A 24,330-nucleotide genomic window follows, 5' to 3' on the forward strand; every position below is an offset into this window, starting at 1 on the left:
TTTCAACCTTCACAAAGTCATACCAATAAAATGTTTATGCTACACCACCATCTATCTACTCTCTGTTGTACCTCCACATGCACACACACACATTATATATCTTCAATTACGGTAAAACTAATTAGACAATAAATCATAGTTCAGGCTATACCTCGTTTGTTCAGATATCCAAGTTAAATTTACATACTAATGGTTGTGTATTTGCCTTTAATAGATGCACTGTTAGAAAGTAAACATAATAAATGAATAACCATTTTAGCATTGAGTTACCTAATCTTGATGAAAAATATCTGAAAATATAGCAACCAGTGAATTTATTTACTTTTTATTGGGAAATAAAGCTAATCACAGTATAAGGAGATAAATATAAATTATATGGAGTAGCATACTAATGATGGATCAGACAGACCCACCCTGTGCAGTGAACGTAATAAGATCAAACTGGTTGAAATGGATGGCATAGACATCAGATGCTCTCCTTCTCAAGCATGGAATAAAGGATATACACTAAGATGGTTTAATTTGCAAAAGTTTCCCCTTGGATCTGACAGTCCATTTTATTTTCAGCATCTTCTAAAATTTCAGGACAAGCTCTATGTCTCCCAGCAACAATTAGGTATGTGCACAGCAAAGATGCACAGGGATGATGACTGTCTCAGAGAACTGAAAAGTGCACAGTAAGGTAGAAAAGTTGGACTGTCTAATGCTGTGAATAAGAGGGCTCACGTATACAGCAAATTGTCAGACTGGGCTACTGGATAAATCCTTTGTCATTAGAATAGGACTTTAATTCCTATGGCACACTGAGCAAGGAGCAAGGAATGCCCAGCCTTTGCTATCATGCACAGGAGAAAGAGGAGCCCGCTTTGACTTACTTTCTGGGTATAATGAATTGCTTCTTTCCACACAACTACATCTTTCTGATGTCTGATTTTTCTCATCTCTGCTAACCTCGACTGTTGACTTTTCAAATCAGAGAGACTCTCCTAGATTAGGGCCACATACACCATTCTGGCTGCAGCTGTGCAGAAGGTGAGCAGTGTCAATTCAAGTTGTTTGTAAATTTTCCTCACTCCACTGACAAAAATTACTAGCCCCTCAGGTCTCCCAGCAGAGCTGCTCCAGAAGCTTTAGTTATTCTGACACCATTAGAATGATCCTGGTTAGAAAGTCTATTATTTTGAGTATGAAGGAACTGAGTTTGGAGGGACAAAATGTGCCAGCAGATATAAGGAAGGAGCATCCTTTGAAGATAATGAAGGGGGGAGAGGGGGTAAAAAGCAGGTGGTGCTAAGCTCACTGCAGATATTGCACAAATGAGGAAAAGAAGACGACACCGACTCCCATAATCTTACAGGGGGAGCCTGTAGTTTTGCTAGGAATCTGATCCAGACTCCCTCTGTACCACTGCCTCCCTCACAACAGCCATAAACATGACTCTGCTTGACCTCAGGCCAGACCACAAGGCTCATCTGCAATAGAAATAAGTAACTTTAAAACAACAGCAGCCATAGATACCAGCATCAAATGGAAGTGACTTCTATTTTTTGTAAGAATGCTGGCTCAGGATGAACCAGAAAGTGATTACATGGAACAATGCTCAGAGCCCTGACAAACACAGATGTAGTACAGTGTACTTAGATTGGAACCAAGCCATTTGTTTTATTACATTATGCCTTGCAGGTTCTTAGTCCTTCCTGCCCTGTCCATCCTCAGCCTTTCATTTCACAGCCTGAGCAGAAGCCCTACACAAGTGATTGAAGGCAAGTTACCAGCCTCTGATCCCCCACACTGCTGTGACTTGTGTCAGATTACAGCTAGAGCAATTTGCTAATCCAAATCCATGCAATAATCTGATCTGTGGGGAGAAGCCCTCTAACACCGCTGTGCTGAGTGGCCACATTGGTACAAGCACTGTCAGCTTTTCCCAGCAGCTTTTTGACCTACTGAAGCCTGCATACATATACTGAGCAACTGATGACACAGGGAAAAGCCTGACACATTCAGGCTGTTAAAGGACACAAAATATGTACTTTTAAGTCCCAAGAAAATACTCCAATTAAATTCAGTTTTTGAGCGAGTATATTTAGCCCAGCTAAAGGTTACTGCTATGCAGTGTGGACTTCATGTATTTGAAGAATGCTTTAGTGAACAGAAAGAAAAGTATTTATGTTGGTGGATCATATTCATATTATAAGAAAGGGTGGAGACAGTACCCAAAGGTTGAGAGGTCTATCTTGGTTAAGCACATAAAGGATGGACATTTATCCAGACCTTCTGAGGCTACAGGATTAAATTTGTGTCATGAAAGGCTCTCAAAGCACCTGGTCTGTCTTCGTTCAGCTTAGTGAGGCTGAAAAGTACTGCATGGTTTTGCATGCAGAAAATCTGACACTTTTCAAATATCCATTGAGATTTCTTACAACATCAACGCTGGCAGACAGGTTAAAAGTTTTCTTTCAAATATGATATGAATAAACCATGTGATTAATTAATTATGACTCTTTAGAAAGTAGACAGGTGTAGAAGATCTGCTAACTTGGTTTTACAGCATATCTGAAAAATAACATAGAGGAGAAGAAAAAACTTGAGATCTTACGGTAGCACCACAGAGTATTTAATTGTATTTTCATTTGGAGGGTCATTAACCCTTTAAAAAACAATGCCAGTATGTACCAGAAGTATGTACAGTATTGAGCTTGAAAAAGCTCAGAGTAAGATACCAGACGAAAGCCAGACATAGACTTCCTTTTAAACAAAAACCCAAGCTTGCCTCTGGTTTCTTATATTCAGATATAGCATTGAAAAATGTATGCTAAGAATTGCAGAGAATTACTCTACCAAAACCAAAAATGAAACATCCAAGTCAGGTGTGTGCATGTAAGTATTAAAAGGGAAGGGGGGAGGGGAAAGAATAAAAATAAAATAAAAAATATTTTTTTTAAAAAATAAAAAGTCCATAAGAAGTTGTCAATACCAGAGCAAAAATCTGTTTCTAAAACACTGGCCATATCCTTTTCTTTAGAAGAGAGAAGGAAAATATTGAAAATAATTCATTTTTCCACCTCTGCTGGCCCACTCACATACCCCTCATTCTCCCAGTCTGTATACTTTTCACTGTCCTATTTCTTGGGATACGACAGCTGCCAACACACTAATGTGATAAAGCAGTAGGTAATGGCCTGGCAATATTACTCTAGTCTTTCCCTTTGATTCAAGTTAGAGCACACTGGCAGCTGACAATTTCTCTTCCTTGAAGTCCCCCACCTATTGCACCATAACTCCTGGTTCATGTTATTACTTCAAAATGTGTTTCAGCCAGCAAGCCTCAACTTCATGAGTCCCTACAACATCAGTTCTGGGTTGTGGAACTTTTCTTCTTTTTCCAAGCTGAGCCAATGGCAGCTGAAACCAACACTGTTCAGCAACAAGAAATGCTTGAAGACCCACGAAGACCTTGTCACCACTCTTCTATCAATGACATAGATACCCAGAAAAACTATACAAACCCACCTGCTCCTGGTGACTCCTGCTCAGCTAATGCTACCAAACAGCATCAATTAAAAAAAAAAATATTTGCCTTTTAGCTTCCTAGAAAACATGTCCTTTCCTCTGAGCCTATCCACAGTAAGCTGTGCCTCTGGCATCTTCAGATTGACTCACTACACCTGACTTATCTGAAGCTGAACATGAAGATTATATGCAACTTAGAGAAATCAGACATGCAACTCCCTCTCAGAGATCAGATTGCAATCTATAAATCAAGCCACAACCTCAGGAGCAACGCCAGTGAGAAAGACAGGACCTGAAAAGGAGATTTGAACATTCCTTATCGAAAAGAACAAACATTCTGTAAGAGGTTAAGGAAACCTACAAGCAGGTCTATGTTTAGGAACAGTGGCAAAAAACTGTCTTCTTTCTGTAAGTGATAATAAACTACAAACTGAATACCCTAATGCCAGCTATCACCAAAGAAAATAAAAAAAAAAACCCAACCAAAACCAATCAATCAAAAAAAATTCCCAAACTCTTACCCAAACCAAAAAACTGCAACCAAAAAAATTGAAACCCACCCACCAAACCTATCTCAAACACTATTTTGACTATACCAGAGAAGATGTGTGGGAATTGCCATGAATTAAAAAAAAAGAATGCTGCTACTGATTCAATGTAGAGACTAGTCAACCATCACTTAAGTGCTACACTGTTGATTTCCCCTTTTATATTTTCAGTTCTTAAAAGAACATAATCAAGCTGTTTACAAAGAAAGTAAGTAAAATGGTAAAAGGCAGCAGCAAAAAGTATTTTGCTGCTTTAGCACTTCAGACTTCACCAAGCATCTACAAAGCTACATCAGCTCAACTCTCCCAAAGACCAGCTGATGACACCTGACTTGAACCTTCCTATGCTGATGCTGAAGAGTATTATGAAAGTAGCAATTCCACTCAATACAGTTATGCCTGATTGCTTTGTAAGTACAGAAAAGTAAGATGAAGTTGTTAACTACAAAATCACCTCAGTAGAGGAGTTACAAAACAAATACAAGCTCAGCCTGCACTCTCCCCACCAGTCACCTGGGGAAAAGAGCTGACATCTTGAAAATGGCGAGACACGTTCACAAAGCATTTTGCCAAAGTTTAACACTGCAAACTCACATTGACTTCAATGAATGTAGAGTGAAAACAATGGGAAAAAACTGGGAATGTGTTATGATCTTTGAATGATCTTCATCAGACACATATTTACAATGAAACAGAATTCTTGAGACACAATTCAAGAACATAATCAAATCAGACATAGGTCTTAATCAATCCCTATTCTGGATATATTTAGAAGTTAAATATGTGCTTAAGCATTACTCATACCAGGGATGTTCACTGGGTATCAGCAGGAACTTACAATATTATCTGGTTGAAAAAAATGTTATCATCAAAAGCTGGATTTTATTGCAGTGTATCAGAGAATCATGATATCTGTAAAGCTGTTGCTTTAAAACCTAATCAGTTAATGGCACAGAATTTCAATTACGTGATATTCTCTAGGGATACACATACTTCTAACTGACAGTAAATTATTATCATATATTTGTTATTTTACCTGGAACTTTATTTTTTGCCAAATGTGAGGCCCAATAAATTGTTTCAAGAAGCGTTCATCTTCACTCCAGAACAGTCGGATGTCAGGGATATCATACAGGATCATGGCCAGCCTCTCCAAACCCAAGCCAAATGCCCAGCCAATTTTATCCTGAGCACCAGCTGCAATACACAAACAAACAAGATAAAAATTCAAGAGCTTAAGTTCACAACATGGAAAATTACTGATAAAATGTTCGCCTAAGAGGAAAAAAAAAAAGGGGAAGTGACAAGACAGAAAATCCTACAGCTGCCAAATGAAAGATCTAAAGGCTACAGGACAGATTCTACTTCCATCAAAAACTGCAGCAAGACTGAGCACATCACTATGTCCAGGAACCAAAAGTTGTAATAAAGCAAAGCCACAGCCATGGTGTTTTGTATCCAAAGTTTCAGCCAGGCTTGAGAAATGCTACATAACGCTATACACCACTTCCGTTTACTATCATTAGAGCTGAGCGTTTCCACACTTGACTGACTTGTGTTTAAAAAGAGACACATGAATTCCCTGTTCAGAATATTTTCCTTGGTCTCACAGACCAAGTCAAGCCTATGCAGCACTAACATCATTACCAGCATTTCAAAGGATCATAATTGCCTCTTTTGAGGCTTCTGGAAGAAACAGAGCAACGGGATGTGAGGCACTGTCGCATTAGCATTACACCTCCAACCAGGGAACTTCTGAGCTGCTGCTCCTGGGAAAAGCCACTGCTCTCACATACACAATTCTCTTTTATGCAGCACCAAATATGAAAAGATGAGCATATTTAATAAAGAAGAACTGTACGGATATTAATGATGCAACATTTCTTTCAGGAAAGTAAATATTCATACCTTCCTTCATTTACAGTGCAGGAGCACTGAGTCATTAAACAGGGATTTTTTCCACACCAGGAACCAACTCTATGTTTAGCCATCATCCTACTGATTTTGAAATAAGCTGGGAGCCCAGAAGCCCTGGCAAAGGCTCAGAGCTTTTAAAAACTTAAACAAATGCCTAAATAAATACACTTATGCTGAAAGGATGTGTGCATGTGTGACAGAACTGACTCGTCACCATCAGCACTGGTAGTGTGCTCCCGAGTCATCTTGCAGCTGTGCATCTAGACCAGGGCTACACCAGTCCCTCCCTGGCCAGTATTAATTTAAGTTAATTTTTTTGAAACCTTGAGCTTGGCAGCTTCCCCACCATCATGGAGGATGCTGGAAGTAGAAGTCTCCTTTCTGACCCCTGTCTCTGCTATCAGAAAGGAGACAGTTCCTGTTATTTGGGCACGGTTGACATCCTTATGTATGCTGTCATGTTCAATGTTGAGACTAAAACAAGCCCAAGTCCTGTTTAAACAGAGGCAGGCATAACAAGCTTGGGAAAAGAGACACACTCATCACTTCAATTCTATTAATTCACTTGAACCTGCCTATTTTTCTGGAAAAACAGGTCCTCAGCAGAACCTCTCTGAGTCTCACCTGCAGCCTCAGCAGTATTGCAATGCCACGGGAATTTAGTTAACTTTTTAAGAGTACTTCACAGAGGAGTCTAGGTATTTTGCCTTGTCCCTTCTTGTGTCCTCATAAAGCAAGATTTTGCACTTTCTGACCTTTGAAAGCAGACAGTTACCCCTATTTTTTCCCACCTCAAAGTGATACTTTTAGTTTCCAATTCTTTTTATCTTCCTGCTTCCGAAGCTATGAATTTCTCAGTCCTCCTTCTTCGCTCCTTTCCATCTTTCTACCTTTGCCTGAGGCCATCTTGCCCATTCCCACAAGCCCTCCTAAATATTCAAACACAACAAAATCAGTGACAAAACCACCATTAAACAGAATCTTACTTAAACCCTTGGATATTTTTTCAGAGTTCATAACCATACACAGCAATAGCATTTACCATTCAACCTTTCAAATTATGTAAGATAAAGTATCCACTTAACTCCCAAGAGCAATACAAGAGATCAGTCATTAGCTATAAACACTTCTATGGTATATGGTCTTCCTTTTCTCTGTACTTCAGTCTACATAGCTGTTACAATGGCTTGTTTAGTTTGCAAGGTCTTTTCCTTTATCCCTGTCTCAAGACTGGACAATCTCCACAGATGACAGTGCAATTTGCGGTCCTAATTTATGTCAGAGCAAAAAATTAATTGACTCCTTGGGTCTATTAACCCTGGCTCTGCCTGCAGGCTCCAGTATTGCTCTTTTTGTTCTGTGTATGTAAAAGCAAACTCCAATTCCTCTCTTAATGTTTTGTTCATTCAGGTAAAGTTGGATTTTGAGGTTTTGAGTCTTTTAAAATCTTTTAATACTGTTAAATCTCCCTAGAAACTGGAACCATGTAGATTTGAAAAAAATAACAGCTATAAAGAAATACATGAGGGGCTGCTAGTTGGCAGAAAGACCACATCCACAGTATAATTCAGGAATTCAATTATGAATCTCATTTTTTCAGGGGTATAAGTACAGCTGGACAAATTCACTTCATATATATTTATTGCCCCCAGATGCAACTTTCCTGGCAAAATTTCACCAAAGTTGACTGTTTAGTGTCTTACAAAACTATCTTTCCCTCCAGAACAACTGACAGAGCAAGGCTCAAGAATGCAAAGATCATCACAACGTGTTACAGTCTTCAAGAGATTAAGACATCCTCGAAAGATACAGAGGCAGCAGTTTATCTATCATAGCACAGGATGCTCTTAGCATCTGTTTGATATTCCTCTTCAAGAATCAGAACAGCCAGAACACCTGTAAATATATCAAAAGGTTAAAAAACACGTTCAGTTGATAGCAGCATGCTCTCACAGTTAATCTGAAAGCCTGACACTGCACAATAAATTCAACTTCTACAGGCAGGGACTGACATTTTGTGTTTCTACAGCACCTACCATAAAGAAGCCTTGGGCTTATGACTGGAGTTCCTTGGCTCTACAATATATAAAAATAATAGACAGATAAAATTTATTATTTAACTCTTCTGCCACAAGCTCATTCTAGGGAAGAAAGTCATGAAAAGCCTTATGATCATGTAGGCATAACTTGCCTTATAACTGGGGTTGGGATAATAGTCCTTCCTTTCCTACTATGGTTTAGGTAAGACACATAATAAATGTGAAGCATTGAATTTCAAAATCTCTCTGTCAATAGCTCTTCAGCATTCTGATGGTTAAGCTATAAGAAGATTTCAAAGTGAAGTGCAGCATATATACGCTATGAACTCCAACAGAATCCCACTACAGTGTTTTGTAACAGTTCTGACAAGGTCCCAGGTACATACAATTTATTTATTTTTTAAAAATTACAACCTAAATGTATTCTCATATAGCATGAGCTGGAAAATTTTTTTCACAAGCATTACCCTCAATTTTCCTTTCTTCTTACTAGAGGAACTACTCCGTCAGCCCTGTGCTACAATAACTCAAAGGACATTTCTTACTTTTGCTCAGGAAGGGCTCTTCAAAGCATGACTGTCTTCACAACCCATGCCTACGTATTGATCTCCCGTCTGAAAAAATTAAACCATTGCACATTCCTGGACAAAATCTTTTCCACCAATAGGTCTTATGCTATTAAAGACATGGACAAGATTTAAATATATATTTATAGACACTACCAAACAGGATCTGCAGATAATGTCACAAAGTGACCCTCTCACATTTCTCTTATTGCTCCTAAATATAGTGCTTCCAGTTGGCATTTGTCTACCTGGACACCAGCAAATACCTTTATCTGCATCTATAACACAGCTACGGATGCTCAACTACAAAAATGTAGTCTGCTGGTACATTTTGTACACAAAGCATGCATAAAACGGGAATTATATAGCTGTAGCACTAACAGACACCTCAAGAGACTCAGTTCTGTGCCTCAGGAAAAGACATAGTGAGCCATGACCTGCTCTTCTGTCTGGGCCTAAAATCTCCTCCATTTCCACTCTCACGCTCATGTTCCAAGGAACACTAAGATGAGAAAAACCTGAACTTACAAATCAGTTTCTTTAGCTTCTAGAGCACTGCTTGACTTCTGTGTGGCCACAACCCTTTGAACTGCATCACCAAGGAAAGAACTTGAGTTGTGCCTAATCCTACACCTGCTCAGTGGCACTGCTATGTCTAGAGCTCTTCTGGGACAGGAACTGAAGGGTTTTACTCTAGGCAAAAGAGTTCTCACTCCTACTCCATTCATGTTTTGAAGTCAAACCTGCTCTTTTACAACTTGATGGCTATTAATGTATTCTTGAATTTGGGGAGGCTTCCGCAAGAAAACACTGAGAAGCATAATTCTGGGGGATACTGTTGGCTACTTCACTGCTACACATTGTTAAGAATCTGGTCTAAAACAGATCCTTCAGTTCTACTGTAAATGTGGAGAAAATATCACAAATAATTATTCACTCTATAATAAGAAATGTACAGACAAACACTTACTTTTAGACATGTAAATCAGATTAGATGAATGTGACCCCATGCATCCATTTCAACTTCAAGTTTTATCATGAAACAAACATCACTGTATAATTACAAGGAAGATAACAAAAATCTTTCATCTCAGAGCAATCACCTCATGCTAATCTCTTTAGGATTTCTTTCTCTGATTTCTTTTAATTAGTTTCCTCATTTCTAGCAAATTCTTTCATGATTTTGGAATTCAGATGACACAAATACAATGGAAATTATGTTTTGAGTACTCTCGTCCTTATTTCCCTCCTGCTGCCTATAGCCACTTCTTAAAAAAATCTATATGTAATTTATTTCAAGTCATTCATCTGTAATACTACAGGACCATCATACCTAATACAGACAGGCCTCCATGCTCTTTTTACTTATGAGTAGAACATTTAAGTTAATAATTATTTTTCTGAAATACAACCATTCCTTAAGAAGTGACAAATTGTATTACAATTTGGCATGAAGTGCTTGATTGAGTTTCACACAATGCAGTACTACCAGATTCTACAATGTTGAGTTGGAAGAAATGTAATATTGTGAAGTCCCATCTAAACCACATAAGAAAAGTTTAGGAAAACACATAAGGAAAGGTTTTGCTTGAAGTCCTTGAAATAATTTGCTGAAGCACCTTAGCTGTACATTTTGCAGAAGCTTCTTGTTCACTCTTGCCATGCTGCTGACAAGGCATGTAAAAGATGATGGAAATAGATACACAAGCAATAAAATACACAAATGAAGTAGATTATGCTCTGCAGTTCTTTCTAGCAAAACGGCATGACTACAACAACCCTACAGCACAAGTTTTGCAGCAAGAAGTTGGTTCTGCCGGTATGAAGAACATCTACAGCACACCTACAGCGGCCGACCTCTCCCCTACACAGGTTGTGTGTTCTATCACACTAGGTGTTACATTCAGTTACTGATACACTGAAGATGTCCAGCTGGTGATCTACACATATATACACATTAGTATCCCACAGACAATCTCTCCACGTATTGCTGGAGCTACAGCCTTAGAGTAGAAATAGACCACTAACAGCCAGAAACGAAGGCAACGTTCACTGCAAAAGGATGGGCTGCAGGATAGCCCTGTAACTACTCTCTGCCTAGGTGTATATACCGTATATAGCAGTTCACACCACTATACAGAGACCAACAGCACAAAACAGAACAGCTTTATTTACCTTTGAAGGACAGATTTTCCTTAGAAAAGATTCCAAGAAGGCAAAGACTGCCACATAAAGCACACAATCATCCACAGCTGCTTGAAAAAAATCCCCATATTTCTCCCACTATGTTCATATAAATTCTCAATTATATCTAATATTTTGTATATGTAATAGAGGTATATACAGACAGAATTACTCTAAAAAACTTGTAATTGTATTACACAGATGACTCATAAGAATGTGATGATATACAACAGAATACTTCCATTTTTCAGTTTTCAATTTAAAACAAACAGAAAATGGGCCACAAAAGTGAGCCTTAACACAGAAGTTGGCGTTTCAATGACACATTCAGACATTCTGAAATGCTAGAATTAAGATTGCCTGAGGAACACTAAGATGCTTTCATCTTAGCAATACATTATGATGCTGTCTTCAATGAGACAAACAAGTATTAATCTTTCCACGAAACTTTGCTCTGTTCAGCACACAGAAGAGACAATGGTTAATGATCCCTGCTTGCATTCGTTGCATTGCTGAACATGTACCCCAAGTGCCTTTTGCACTGAGCAATATTCAAGCAGAGCTCTGAAGACACATTCTTTCTTTTATGAGCTTCCCAGTGAAGTATTCAGTTCCATAATATTTTAATGCTTGCAAAATATTAAAGACTTTTTTTCTTCTTCTTCTGCATGTCTTTGTGATTTGGGGAAGTATTACTGCCTCCTGTATTGCAGCTGGAACTTGAGCACAGAGACTTAAGATCAAAAGCATCTATTAATTTTGCTCCAAATCTGAAATACTTGGGGCCTGTTGTTGCTGAGCACCAAGCATGACATGGGGTTTAGTATGTTCAAAGAACAACTCCCTACTACTACAGCTACAGTTGTGAGCACTCAACTCTTCTGCAAATCAGATCCCATGGTCTCAAGTCAGGCACTGGGACAGCAAAGAGCTCACAGTGAGCGGCCACATGCAAAAAGTTTGAGTTCAGAGATGCTGCTACACTCAACATTTTTGGTCAGGAAGGAAGAGAAGGTAGATCAGTATTTAAGTGCACAGACTGTTCTTGCCTGCTGTCATTAAAGGCAACCATTTCCTGCTTTCCAACTACTGCCTTAGTGAGGCAGACACTTGCATGAGTGGAACCCTACACCTCACAGTTCAAATTCATCCACAGACGAATGATCATCCTGGAAACTGAATCGCATAGTGGTCCTTCACAGGAGAAGAAGTAAACTTAGCTATGTCCTTTGCTTCCTAAACCTTCCTAGTGCTCCTCCATCCAACAGGGGTTCCTCCCAGGATGAAGGTTTCTCTTTCTGTCTTGCTAGGACACAGCATGAAGGTTTAAAGAGAGCGAGCCTCCTGCGTCCTGGGAAGGTGCTGAGGGATGCCTACAGCCCTGGACTGAACTGCAGAGAGCCTGACTCAGCCATGCCCACCTCATGGTGAGCACTGGACGAGTTCAGCTGACAGCAAACTCATGGTACCAGAGAGCCTGCACTAACTGCAAGTTTTTGGAGGAAGCCAGAGCTAAACAAACTCCTTTGGATGAAGGTGTCTGACCCCCTTCACTCAAGTAGTGCTCTATCACAGGCCCAACCTCTGAGAAAGGGAGTACTATTTACTGAACACAGACATCTTGTATGCCTTTTTCTTCCCCTCCCAAAACAACAGTCTCCTTCAATGAGCAGTCAAACCTGGAAATAAGGTGGGCTAAAGATGTAATTAGACTTGACTAGAAGTTGACTCAAAACTAGAGCACTATATAATCTGATGCCCACAACAGGAAAAAAACCAAAATACACAGACCTCCGTAAAATATGGAAAAGTTCCTTCCTCACCAAAAATCACCTCGTTCCATGCACAGGGCAGAGGCACAGAAGACAGACCACTGCCTTGTTGGGGATAGAGATATGTGCTCAAGTGTGTCTGTTTCCTCAACGGGAAAGATCCGACCATCACTCAGTGAGTTTTGTATCTTCCTCATGGACTATATGAATGGAAATATTCTGATAAACATACAACCTAAATAAAGGATACTGCTTTGATTATATTGCATTATAATTTAATGCTAAAATATTTAAATGAATTATCAGAGATTATTCATTTGCTTTTCTTTCTGGAGTAGTGAATATATTCAGAAAAATAAATTCTCTTGCTCAGTTGAAGAACTGCAATTTAAACATCCTATTAAAGAGATTCTCTTCTCAAAAAAAAGTTTTTATTTGTCTAACTAATATTTCTTTTTCATAGTTATGAATCTGTTGCTATGCACTGAACTTAATTTTGGAAAGGTAGAGCTGCTGACATCTAAAGAAATGAATGATAAAAGAAATGTTAGACCCCCTAATTCTATAATTCCTATGTAATGAAAATTAATGAAATACTACTTTCCACTGGGAATTTTTTAAAGTGCTAGATAATGGGGCTGCTGTGCTTTTAAGATTTATTCTCATTATGAAATTGTGTCTTTTATAGCTATCAGAAATATAATTAAAAAAGAATCTTCCTACAAAATAAACCTACAGATAGTTTTTAAAAATATCTTGTTTCTTTACAGTTTGAAAATTGACAGCAATTGCTATAGAAACTCATAACTGGTCTGGTAATTTTTGCCCTTCACTCATGTAGAGAAGTCCATCTTGAATATCAGTCCCACTTGTCAATAGAGGAGAATCTGAAATAAATTAACATTTAGTTTTACAGGACAGATACTAATTGGGTTGTTATTTTGTCACTGTGTAAATTTTCAGTGACCTTTCCAAAAAAGAAATAACAAGTCAATAGAAACTGTTTCTTCTTGACTTTCTCCACCCCCATTTTAATTTTTTTTTTTTAACAGCCATCTGGAGTTTCTTAATCCCTTTCCAGATACACACAGTCTCATTTTTTATAATTTTTTCTTTTTTAATGTAGAAAGAATATGCAAGGTGGTTTTGTTCTTTTTTTACTTTGCATTTTACTTTAATGCAGGTTTCCTAAGTTTTTATCTCAACTACCATATCCCACCACAGAAACGTGGTGGGATGACTCTCATGACTGGAGTGCTACCATGGGTGGCTACAGGCTCTTCAGAAGGGACAGGCAGGGTAGGAGAGGTGGAGGGGCAGCTCTCTATATGTTAGAGAGTCTCTTGACTCTGTAGAAGTTGAAGTCAGCAACAATAAGGTTGGGTGCCTGTGGATCAGAATCAGGGGAAAGGCCAACAAGGCTGATATCCTGGTGGGAGTCTGTTACAGCCCACCCAACCAGGATGATGAGGGTGATGAATTATTCTACAAACAGCTGGTGGATGTCTCAAAATCACCAGTCCTTGTTCTCGTGGGTGACTTTAACCTGCCGGATGTCTGCTGGGAACTCCACACAGTGGAGCAGAGGCAGTCTAGGAGATTCCTAGAGCGTATAGAGGATAATTTCCTGCTCCAGCTGGTAAATGAGCCTACCAGGGATGGAGCCCTGCTAGACCTGCTGTTCACAAACAGAGAGAGGCTGGTGGGAGATGTGGTGGTTAGTGGACATCTGGGACACAGTGATCATGAAATAACAGAGTTTTCAATACTCAGGGATGCAAGGAGGGTCGTCAATAAAACCTCTACGTTGGACTTCTAGAGGGCAGATTTTGGCCTATTCAGAAGATTGGTTCAGAGTGTACCCTGGGAAACAGCCCTTGGAAACAAAGGGGTCCAGGAGGGATGGACGTACTTCAAGAAGCAAGTTTTGAAAGCACAGGAGAAGGCTGTCCCAGTGTGCCAAAAGGCGAGCAGGCAGGGAAGATGACCGGTCTGGCTGAACAGGGAGATTTTGAAAGAAATTAGGGTAAAGAAGAGAGCCTACCGATTATGGAAAAAAGGGCTGGCTACTCAGGAAGAGTTCAGGAATATAGTTAGGTCATGCAGAAAGAAAATTAGAGGGATGAAGGCACAACTTGAACTGAATCTCTCCACCTCTGTGAAGGATAACAAAAACTCCTTCTACAGATATATCAACAGCAAAAGAAGGGGAAAGGAAAACCTCCATTCTTTACTGGATATGGGTGGGAATATAGTTATCAAAGATGAGGAAAAGGCTGAGGTATTTAACACCTTCTTTGTCTCAGTTTTCAACAGTAAGACAGGTTGTCCTGAGGACAGCTGGCTTCTGGAGCTTGTAGAAAGAGACAAGAATCTGAACAGCTCCCCTGTAATCCAGGAGGAAACAGTGACCTACTGAGCTGCTTGGATCCCTGCAAGTCTATGGGACCAGATGGGATCCATCCTAGGGTGATGAGGGAGCTGGTGGAAGAGCTTGCCAAGCCTCTCTCCATCATCTATCAACAGTCCTGGCTCACTGGGGAGGTCCCAGATGATTGGAAGTTGGCAAATGTCATGCCAATCCACAAAAAGGGCCGGAAGGAGGACCCGGGAAACTACAGGCCCGTCAGCCTGACCTCAGTGCCTGGCAAGGTTATGGAGCAGATCATCCTGAGTGCAATCACACAGCACCTACAGGATGGACAAGGGATCAGACCCAGCCAGCAGGGGTTTAGGAAGGGCAGGTCCTGTCTGACCAACCTGATCTCCTTTTATGATCAGGTGACCCACCTGATGGATGAGGGGAAGGCTGTGGATGTGTCTACCTGGACTTCAGCAAGGCCTTTGACACCATCTCCCACAGCATTCTCCTGAAAAAGCTGGCAGCCCACAGCTTGGACAGGGGCACTCTGTGCTGGGTTAGGAACTGGCTGGAGGGCCAGGCCCAGAGAGTGGTGGTGAACGGTGCTGCATCCAGTTGGCAGCTGGTCACTAGTGGTGTCCCCCAGGGATCAGTGTTGGGCCCAATTCTGCTTAATATCTTTATTGATGATCTGGATGAGGGGATTGAGTCCATCATTGAGTCCAAATTTGCAGATGACAGTAAGTTGGGGGGGAGTGTCGATCAGCTGGAAGGCAGGAGGGCCCTGCAGAGGGACCTGGATAGGTTGGAGAGTTGGGCTGATTCCAATGGGATGAGGTTCAACAAGGCCAAGTGCCGGGTCCTCCACTTTGGCCACAACAACCCCCTGCAGCACTACAGGCTGGGCACAGAGTGGCTGGAGAGCAGCCAGGCAGAAAGGGACCTGGGAGTTTGGATTGACAGGAAGCTGAACATGAGCCAGCAGTGTGCCCAGGTGGCCAAGAAGGCCAGTGGCATCCTGGCCTGGCTCAGGAACAGCGTGGCCAGCAGGTCCAAGGAAGTGATTCTTCCCCTGTATTCAGTGCTGGTGAGGCCACACCTGGAGTACTGGGTCCAGTTCTGGGCACCTCAGTTCAGGAAGGATATTGAGGTGCTGGAGCAGGTCCAGAGGAGGACAACTAGGCTGGTGAAGGAACTCAAGCACAAGTCCTATGAGGAGAGGCTGAGGGAGCTGGGGCTGTTCAGCCTGGAGAAGAGGAGGCTCAGGGGAGACCTCATCACTCTCCACAACTCCCTGAAAGGAGGTTGTAGCCAGGTGAGGGTTGGTCTCTTTTCCCAGGCAACCATCAGCAAGACAAGAGGGCATGGTCAAGTTGTGCCAGGGGAGGTTTAGGTTAGATATTAGAAAGAATTTCTTTTCAGAGAGGGTGATCAGACATTAGAATGGGTTGCCCAGGGAAGTAGTGGATTCTCCGTCCCTGGAGGGTTTTAAAACGAGACTGGATGTGGCACTTAGTGCCATGGTCTAGTAACCACAGCGGTAGTGGATCAAGGGTTGGACTTGATGATCTCAGAGGTCCCTTCCAACACAGCTGATTCTATGATTCTATATTTACCTCATATAACATCAGGTTTTCCAGCACAAAGTCACCTTAATTTGACTCCTTTCCTCACTCTCTCTCTCTCTCTCAGGAAATGGAAAAAGGAAAACCAACAAAATGAAAACACAGAGGGGCCACTTTTCAACAACTGGTGCACATTTGTGCATCTTGTAAAGAAGTATCTGAACACATAATCAGTTTTTCTATATATACCCACTGAACTTAATAACAGCATTTGTAAATATAAGTTATATCAGCATAGCTGTGGACAAAGATTAAATCAGCCCAAATCCTATTACTTGCTCTGTACTCTACCACCATATGCTTGGAACCCTTCCGTCTGGTGGGCAAGGGATCTTGCTAATATTAAAAGCAATGGAAACCTACAGCTATTTTAAAAGGTGGCATGATCAGCTCTAGGAATACTTTGCTTCTCTCCTGAAAGCAAGATTGAACATAATGCTCAGAGTACAGGAAGCAAACAGGAGAAATTAAAAATGTCTAAATAAAATAAAAGTCTAAGAGTAGTGCAGAGCCACGACCTCACCAGAATTACAGACATGATGGGACAGCTCACTTTACTGAAATCATCAATAGGTACAGGTTCTTTTGGGTGGGATGTAAAACATGACTGAAAAGGGCTCAGGAGGTCCCCTTAGACCTGCAGGATTCTGTGATCATGGTTTTGTGTGTGTGTGTGCTTGTAATTCTTATACGAAAATCACTCTTGATCTTTCCTAAGGAGGAATTTTCAGCTAGGAGAAAGCCCAAAACACTAATCTCAACAGAAAACTTCATATATATCTATTACATAGGATTTCAGAGGGCTTAAAAAATAAATGGAGTTTGGAAAGCTGTATAACATTGCCAAAAAATGGAGGTAAAACATGGCAGTGTGGTATTCTTTCTCAATAGATTAGATTTTAAATTAACATGTTAGTAGCTGAGGTCATTTACATGCAAACTCTCTGTCAATTCTTTCTGTATTAAATGGTTAAGCATGTAATTTTAGTTTTTATATGGCAACATTTTAAGTAGCATCTTTGGCTTATCTTCTTCATGAAACCACAATCAGAAGTGTCACTTGTCATTTAAGGAGCACTTCATCATTTGCTGATTCTATGATTCTATGATTCAAAGCAAAGTGGACAAACCAGTTAGTATTTAACACAGCTATTGGGATTATGACACCATTTCACAGATGAGAAAGAAAAGGGCTGCAAAATCTCCTTTAAGAAAAACTGTCTGATTTTGGGTGCCCATTTCTGGGCTTCTGCGGATTGTGAGATCTAACAAATTCCTGCCATACAGTTTATGCAAACTATCTATTAATCTACAATACACTCAAAGAACTCTTAGTCTTGTAACCCATTACCCAATATGGTCTTTTTTTTTTAATGAAAACAAAACTCTACACATGTACTCAGACAACTCTTTAAGAATATTGCAGTGCAATCCTTACAGTCAAAGAAATAAAAATGTGAGGGGTTCCCACAAGTTACCAAAAACACCAGATGTCCAATTACACATGACACTTAATTTTGCATAGGATTAGCTAACACGGTGAACTGCTGAGCTTCGCATCCTATAAAATCTATGCAGTCCCTACAAATAATGTTAAACAGTATTTTTTGCCTTCTTTCTTTAGTTCTTCAGAAATAATCATTTAGATTTTACTTTAACATTTTGGAAAGCAGAAAACTTTGCCAAGAATACAATACTTCCTATCATAATCCTGACATAAATCACTCAAATAAAATAGATCCTGATGAAAACAAACAAAAACTCCAGATCCTCTCAGTTGTTCAGTAACCACTGTCTTGACTTTGATGCTACAATTTCATTAGTGTTTTAGTTCTGAAATTCTCACATCACTGACATGAGCTAGATTTCTGCTACCAAAATATAAGTATAAAGGATATGTCCTAACATAAACTAAAAAAGCAAAATAGAAGACAGCTTACAAAAAAAAAAAAAAGACTAAGCAATGCATGCTTTTTGTGGTTAAATTTCCTTGACATTTCTATTGTTATTACAGTCTGTGAGAAGAAAGAAAAAAATCCTGCAAAGGTACCCAAACACTAATTAGCAATACCATGTTTAACTCTGTCTTTATTACTTGGAAGCTAGTCACTTCTGTACCATGCAGAGAGTTTGGATTAAAGTTAATATAAGAAATAGCAGGAATTATCAAATCAACACACAGGTACATAAAACCCCCTAGACCAAAGGGGATTACATGCTGCAACTCCTCCATTACTAGTAAGGGATTGGAAAATTGATAATGCAAAACAGAAAACTCCCTAGAAGGCAACCTCACCATCTGGCTCATCTCAAACCCAAAGGGAATTAAACAATAAAAGATAATAATTTTTCAGCAGTGATGCAGCAGTGCAGAGTGGAGGACAGGAACCAGGCACAGATGAGAGACTAATGTTTATGAAGCACTTTTATAGCACGGTTCTTCATGTCTTCTTGCAAACATCAAGCCCTAGGGAAGTGCTACAATTAACCTTGTCTTAGAAATCATGAAATTTGAAGCATACTAGTCACTTCTTCAGAGAAACCAAATCATTAACTAAGTGAACAACACAGTTAAGAATTATTCATTTCTAGAATTGATGTCTGAATCATGAAAATACACTTCAACAGAAGTTTCTGTACTGCGCTCCAACTTTGTGAAGCTTTTGAACTTCCAAACATATTAAATTCTACACAGCGATGTAGTGTTAGCAGAATCTTCACTATACAGTTTTTACTCATACTGTTTGTGAGGAATTTGTTATGACAAACTGAAAACAAGTAAGAATCCAGGATATGCATTTAAAATCCTTAAATAGTCCATTTTATCAGGAGACACCGAGACTATAAACTTCCTTACTGTATACCTCAAGATCAGACATATATGAAAAAGCTTCTTGTCTAATAAGGGACAATAAGCATCATCAAGCTTTACCTTATCAGTGAATTACTAAGCATTCCTGGCTAGAAAGAAAGATACAGAATATTTGGTTATCACATTTGTCCACTCTAGGGTTTCCCCAGGTGTTTCTCTGATACAAATACTACTGACTGTGAGATAGAACAGTGAGATGGAGCACTCCTCATCTGAAGCACGGAAGTTGCTAACCTACCTTTCATCATCTCTTTCTCATTAACATACTATCAAAATATGCATACCTCTAAGAATGCAAACCACAAAATCCTATGAAATCATTACACAGTTGCACAGGCATGACTGGGTACTAAAATATTATAAACTCAACAGAATGATCACAATTTCATTTTACTTGTCAATGTCTAGGATGTATTGTGTACCACTTGCACATCATTATAAGAGGTTTTTAGCTTCTGAGCGCTGTTTTCATCATGATGGTCTGCTTTCCTGAACAATGCCATAAAATGTTATCAGCCACTAAAATACAACCAGATTAATTGAGGTTTCTTTACATAATTACCACAAGAAGTTTGCACATATGCTAGTATATATTTGCAAATATGTTAGCATAAACTTCCTTTCTATAAAATGTATGTAATTCCCTCAAGTCAGGCAAAATGGGATACACTCTAAGGCATAGTGATGCTTCAATGAATGAATGTAAATCCTTCCTACTTTATGTTGTCACAATCGAAACAGAAGCTCTTCCACCAAACTCCAAGAAAGAATCACCAGCAGCAGCAGATTTCGGTACGTATTCATTTTGAGTCCTCAAAAATCAAATTAAATAAATAGAGCTTGCCCATCTAGAAATGTATTCAGCTATTAAAATTAATATGTGTTTTTCATAGGTAAAAAAAAGCTATAGAAAAGTGCAAATCCTCTTTTTGGATTTAAAATAAATCCTCTACATATCTATGCAACCTAGAATTAAAATTAGTAGACTTACAGATTCATGTAAAAAGATCTACTCTGGATCAGGCTTGCAGTTTATATGCAGTCAATTGGCCAGACCTGGAACTTGCATGAGGGGCAGAACAAAAGATCACCAAGCACAAGAGCACAAGATGGAAAGCAGAAGGAGAGGTAAAAAAGGGAAAAAATCACCACCCCACCCTATATTTGCACAGACTTGACTGCATAACAAGCTCAGCTGGTGTGAATTAGTATAAAAGCTCCTCCAACACCAGTGAAGCTGTGCCAATTCAGACCAGATGAGATCTAAGCTGTCATTAGCCAAATGGCAAAAAAAAAACCAACCAAAAAAACCACGCTCAGCCCAGTTCTTATTTATTCCAATTTCTATGCACATGCACACAAAAATATATCCTGAGCTTCACCACTGCTGTTCCTAGCTTCCTGCAGCATAAGTAGGAGAAGAATCAGAAAGATTGTGTTTCCACAGTTTTACACATAAACATATATTGACTGCACAACCGCTTGAGTTATCAGACACCATCCTGTAACAATACTTCAGATCAGATGAAATTCACCTTATTTCAGATTCATAAAAAAAAACAAACAGAAATTCAGGTCAGACAAAGCAGGAGGATTCCTGCCAAGCTGTAATTTTTATTAGAAGTCCTGTGGCTGCCTTTGGAAAACTTCACCCTTATAGAAATTTAAAAAAAAATAATCAAAGTTTGTAAGCACATAGAGCAAAAAAAGAAGAGCAGAAACAGGCTAGTGCCAATCCCTTTCCTAACATGAGGAAATGAAAGAAAGTTTGGACTAGCATCTGTGCTTTGTCACTCTCAAACTTCTCAACAGGGGATCCAGCCATGACACAGTTAGGCACTTCTGGCATTAACCTAATCACAGCACAGAGGGAAAGCTGAACTCGGTAAAATTGCTAGTCATATTGCTTATACCTTGTTTTAGCTTTAGTCAAAATTTTACAATACGTTCAGACAATCTTTTCAGATGAATGAAATAGCCCTTTGCTGTCCCTGCTTTGCTGACAGAGAAGCTGCAAGGCTGTGTATGCGGCACACAAAGGCTAAAGGCACACAGGACACTTCTTGAACAAGCAAATTCAGCTGTCAATTCTGGTCTACCTGGGTCAAGAGGAAGCTTCAGAAAGGACAATTTACCCCACTTCTTTCTTGCTGAGGTAAACCAGCCAGCTCTGCTACAGCTAGTCTATGGCCAACATATCTTGAGGATTTACTCATCTGCCAAGGTATAGAACACACCGGCCTCTTCCAGTGACCCAAAACCTGGTATGCTATTCCCCAATTTTCTGCTCCTACTACTAATCTCAAGATAAACTGATCACTCCGTCAGCTTCATTAGACCAGCTTAAATTGGCAAACCTGCCAGCTATTATCACAGGATCACAATTGTGATCCTCACAAATTCTTGACCTCAAAATTTACAGTCACACAGACATGCTATGATAAGGGAGTTGCAGTGTTGATCTCTTCTCCCTTTGAATACACATAGTTCAAGTAAGAAAGGAAGGTGAATTGGCACAACTGCACTTCAAGCAACCCCACAAATAATTACGAAGGTGTACTGTTCTCTGCTCTTAAACTGCCCTGTATTATCCAACCACAAAGACTCCTAGAAAAAACAAAAGACTACCAGAGTAAAATTTAGACAAAACTTCCAAGAGACTATATGCAAAACATCTCCCACTCCTCCCAGCCACCACTCAAAAGAAAAAGTACAAATTCTGTGTTTAACATGCATTGTAAAGTTATTTTGCTTGCCCACATGTGACAAAAAGGAACACAGTACCAGGATGTGATTAGAGGCAAAGGAGTATTACATTGCAGGAAGACTGCTGATATTATCAAGTCTTAAACTCTTTGACTGAGTCAAGAAACATATAGCTGGGTCCTCAATGTCACTTTGGGGCTCTTCTATGTATTTGTCATGGTTGATACACTTGCTTTAACACTTCTATAAATTTGATTTAATAAAAAAAAGTAAGACAGGTGAAAATGATCAGTAAAGATTTAAAAGTATCCCAAAAGCTTACAGTGGTCTCTTAAGGTAGCATAAGCATAGGTTTCACTGGTGAAATAAAGGCACAAGGCCATCACTCAGGTTGTTAAATGGTGCTTGTCAAAAAAAAGCCAGGTCTGATTATTTCAACAACAGCAGCCAAATCCATCTGGTGCTCAGTGACCATCCAGAAAGCACTTACAAGCTTCAGAGGACTGAGTTACTATGGCACATCCTCAAGTTATATACACAAAATCATTACTAATCAATTTTTATTTTGTAAGAAGTTTTTTTTGGCCTTCTAACCTTAAAGCTCAGCTGAGTGACAACCAGGGTTTGCTGATGAATTCAGAGGAAAATGGTGCTGGGGGGTACTTGTGAAGCCAACAGTAAACACTCTGCACCCAGAGCTATCTTGGTTCTAATTTTGTGAGATTTGATTTTACTGTTCAATAAAGTGTCTTCCAACAGCTGTGCTTTTGGGGGAGCACAGACACAATAAAAAGCAGCTGCGCATCACAGTGGCTATGGTTTCATATGCCTGATGGTTTCAAAATTCAGCAAATGTTTACTTTTGGGCATTAGCTCAGCTTCAGTCCTGCAACTAGAAGTGCCCAGCAACTGTGCATCAATGAAACTGATGATGCTCTGAGAAGGGTAACTGCAGAGACCTTGCAGAAGTAGGACCATAATGATTTACTTATCACATACCACAGCAGAACTGATCACAGTGGAATACAGAAATATCAAAGCACCATAGGAAAGAATTCTCTGAAGCACCTCTTAAGATCACCTAGTTGAATGGCCCTGGTTCAAGCATGGCCACCTAGAGCTGGTTGCCCAGAGCTGGGTCCAACTGGGTTTTGAGTATCTCCTCCAATGGAGTGACACAGGTCAATAAGCTGAATTGACTAAGACACCTTGTCTTCCTTTTCATTTTTTCCTTCCTTTTCTTCTTTTTTTTCTTTTTTTAAGTAACAGTGAATAAGCCAAAAAAAGTCAAAACCTTGAAAAAGACTGCATTTTATATTCTCATTGAAAACCATAAGCCTCACAGAGCAATTCTTGTCTTCTGAACATGAGTTGGGAAGGTACATCCACACTAGCCGCTACTCTGGATCATAGCAACCACAATGCACAAGTGATATGAAGATAACGTGGCAATGTGAAGAAAGAGAAAGCTGATTTCCACAAGTAAGGTACAAACACTGTTGGACCTATTCAAGGATATTCAGCTGTTTGGGATTCCAGATGGACAAGACAAAGTGATTAGTCCTTTCCATTGATCCTGTCTGATATCTTAAGATTTTCATCTCTAAGAAAAGATCCTTTAAGCAATAAAATGGTCTGTAACATCTCCGCTATTTAGGAACGTAGAAAAACATTCTGATAGGAGGGCAATAAAAAAATGTTCATCTTTATGAAAGATCTCAATAGCAGCCAAAAGCAAAGCATTACTCTACATGACTCTCAACTGCTCTTCCATATCAGCACAAAAGAAGAGAAGGGAATATTTTTAATCTATCCTTTCTCGCAAAATACACACAAGCTAATGTTTCAAAAGAATAAACAACATCTGTTTTGGATGGGGTAGATGGAGAAAAAATCATGAGTAAACCTGCAGATAACCTAAGTGCACAGATTTATAAGAAACCATGATAAATGTGTGTCAATTATTTGTTTCATACATGTGGAATGTATTTCCTCATTTATACAATAGGATGGTGTGGGGTTTTTTCCATACAAAGAAAGACCCTCCATTGAGACTCATAAAGGTAGTAATATTTTAGGAAGATACTATTACACTAAGAATAGTAGAGATTGTCTTGCATTTTCCTGTTCACAGTTTTATAATTAACAAAGTAAAAATGTAGGCTGTTATGTTTCATGGAAGTTTCCCCAGAGGGATCAAATAATCTACAGCAGCAACAGCTTTCT

At 39.5% G+C, this 24,330-nt stretch overlaps 1 protein-coding gene across 7 annotated transcripts in view; it reads right to left on the reverse strand.

Moving 5' to 3' along the window:
- The window catches only part of FARS2 (phenylalanyl-tRNA synthetase 2, mitochondrial), a 233,522-nt gene that overhangs the window by 93,129 nt on the left and 116,063 nt on the right, over positions 1–24,330 (reverse strand). For all 7 annotated transcript variants that reach the window (XM_051799088.1, XM_051799083.1, XM_051799084.1 and 4 more), the window contains one exon: positions 5,098–5,258. In XM_051799088.1, coding sequence (XP_051655048.1) covers positions 5,098–5,258 — 161 coding nt within the window. The remainder of the gene's footprint in view (positions 1–5,097; positions 5,259–24,330) is intronic.

This window comes from Manacus candei, unplaced genomic scaffold (genome assembly GCF_025592945.1).
Source record: "Manacus candei isolate 608988 ecotype Guabito, Panama unplaced genomic scaffold, ASM2559294v1 h1tg000049l, whole genome shotgun sequence".
In the NCBI taxonomy this organism is placed as follows: Eukaryota; Metazoa; Chordata; class Aves; order Passeriformes; family Pipridae; genus Manacus; species Manacus candei.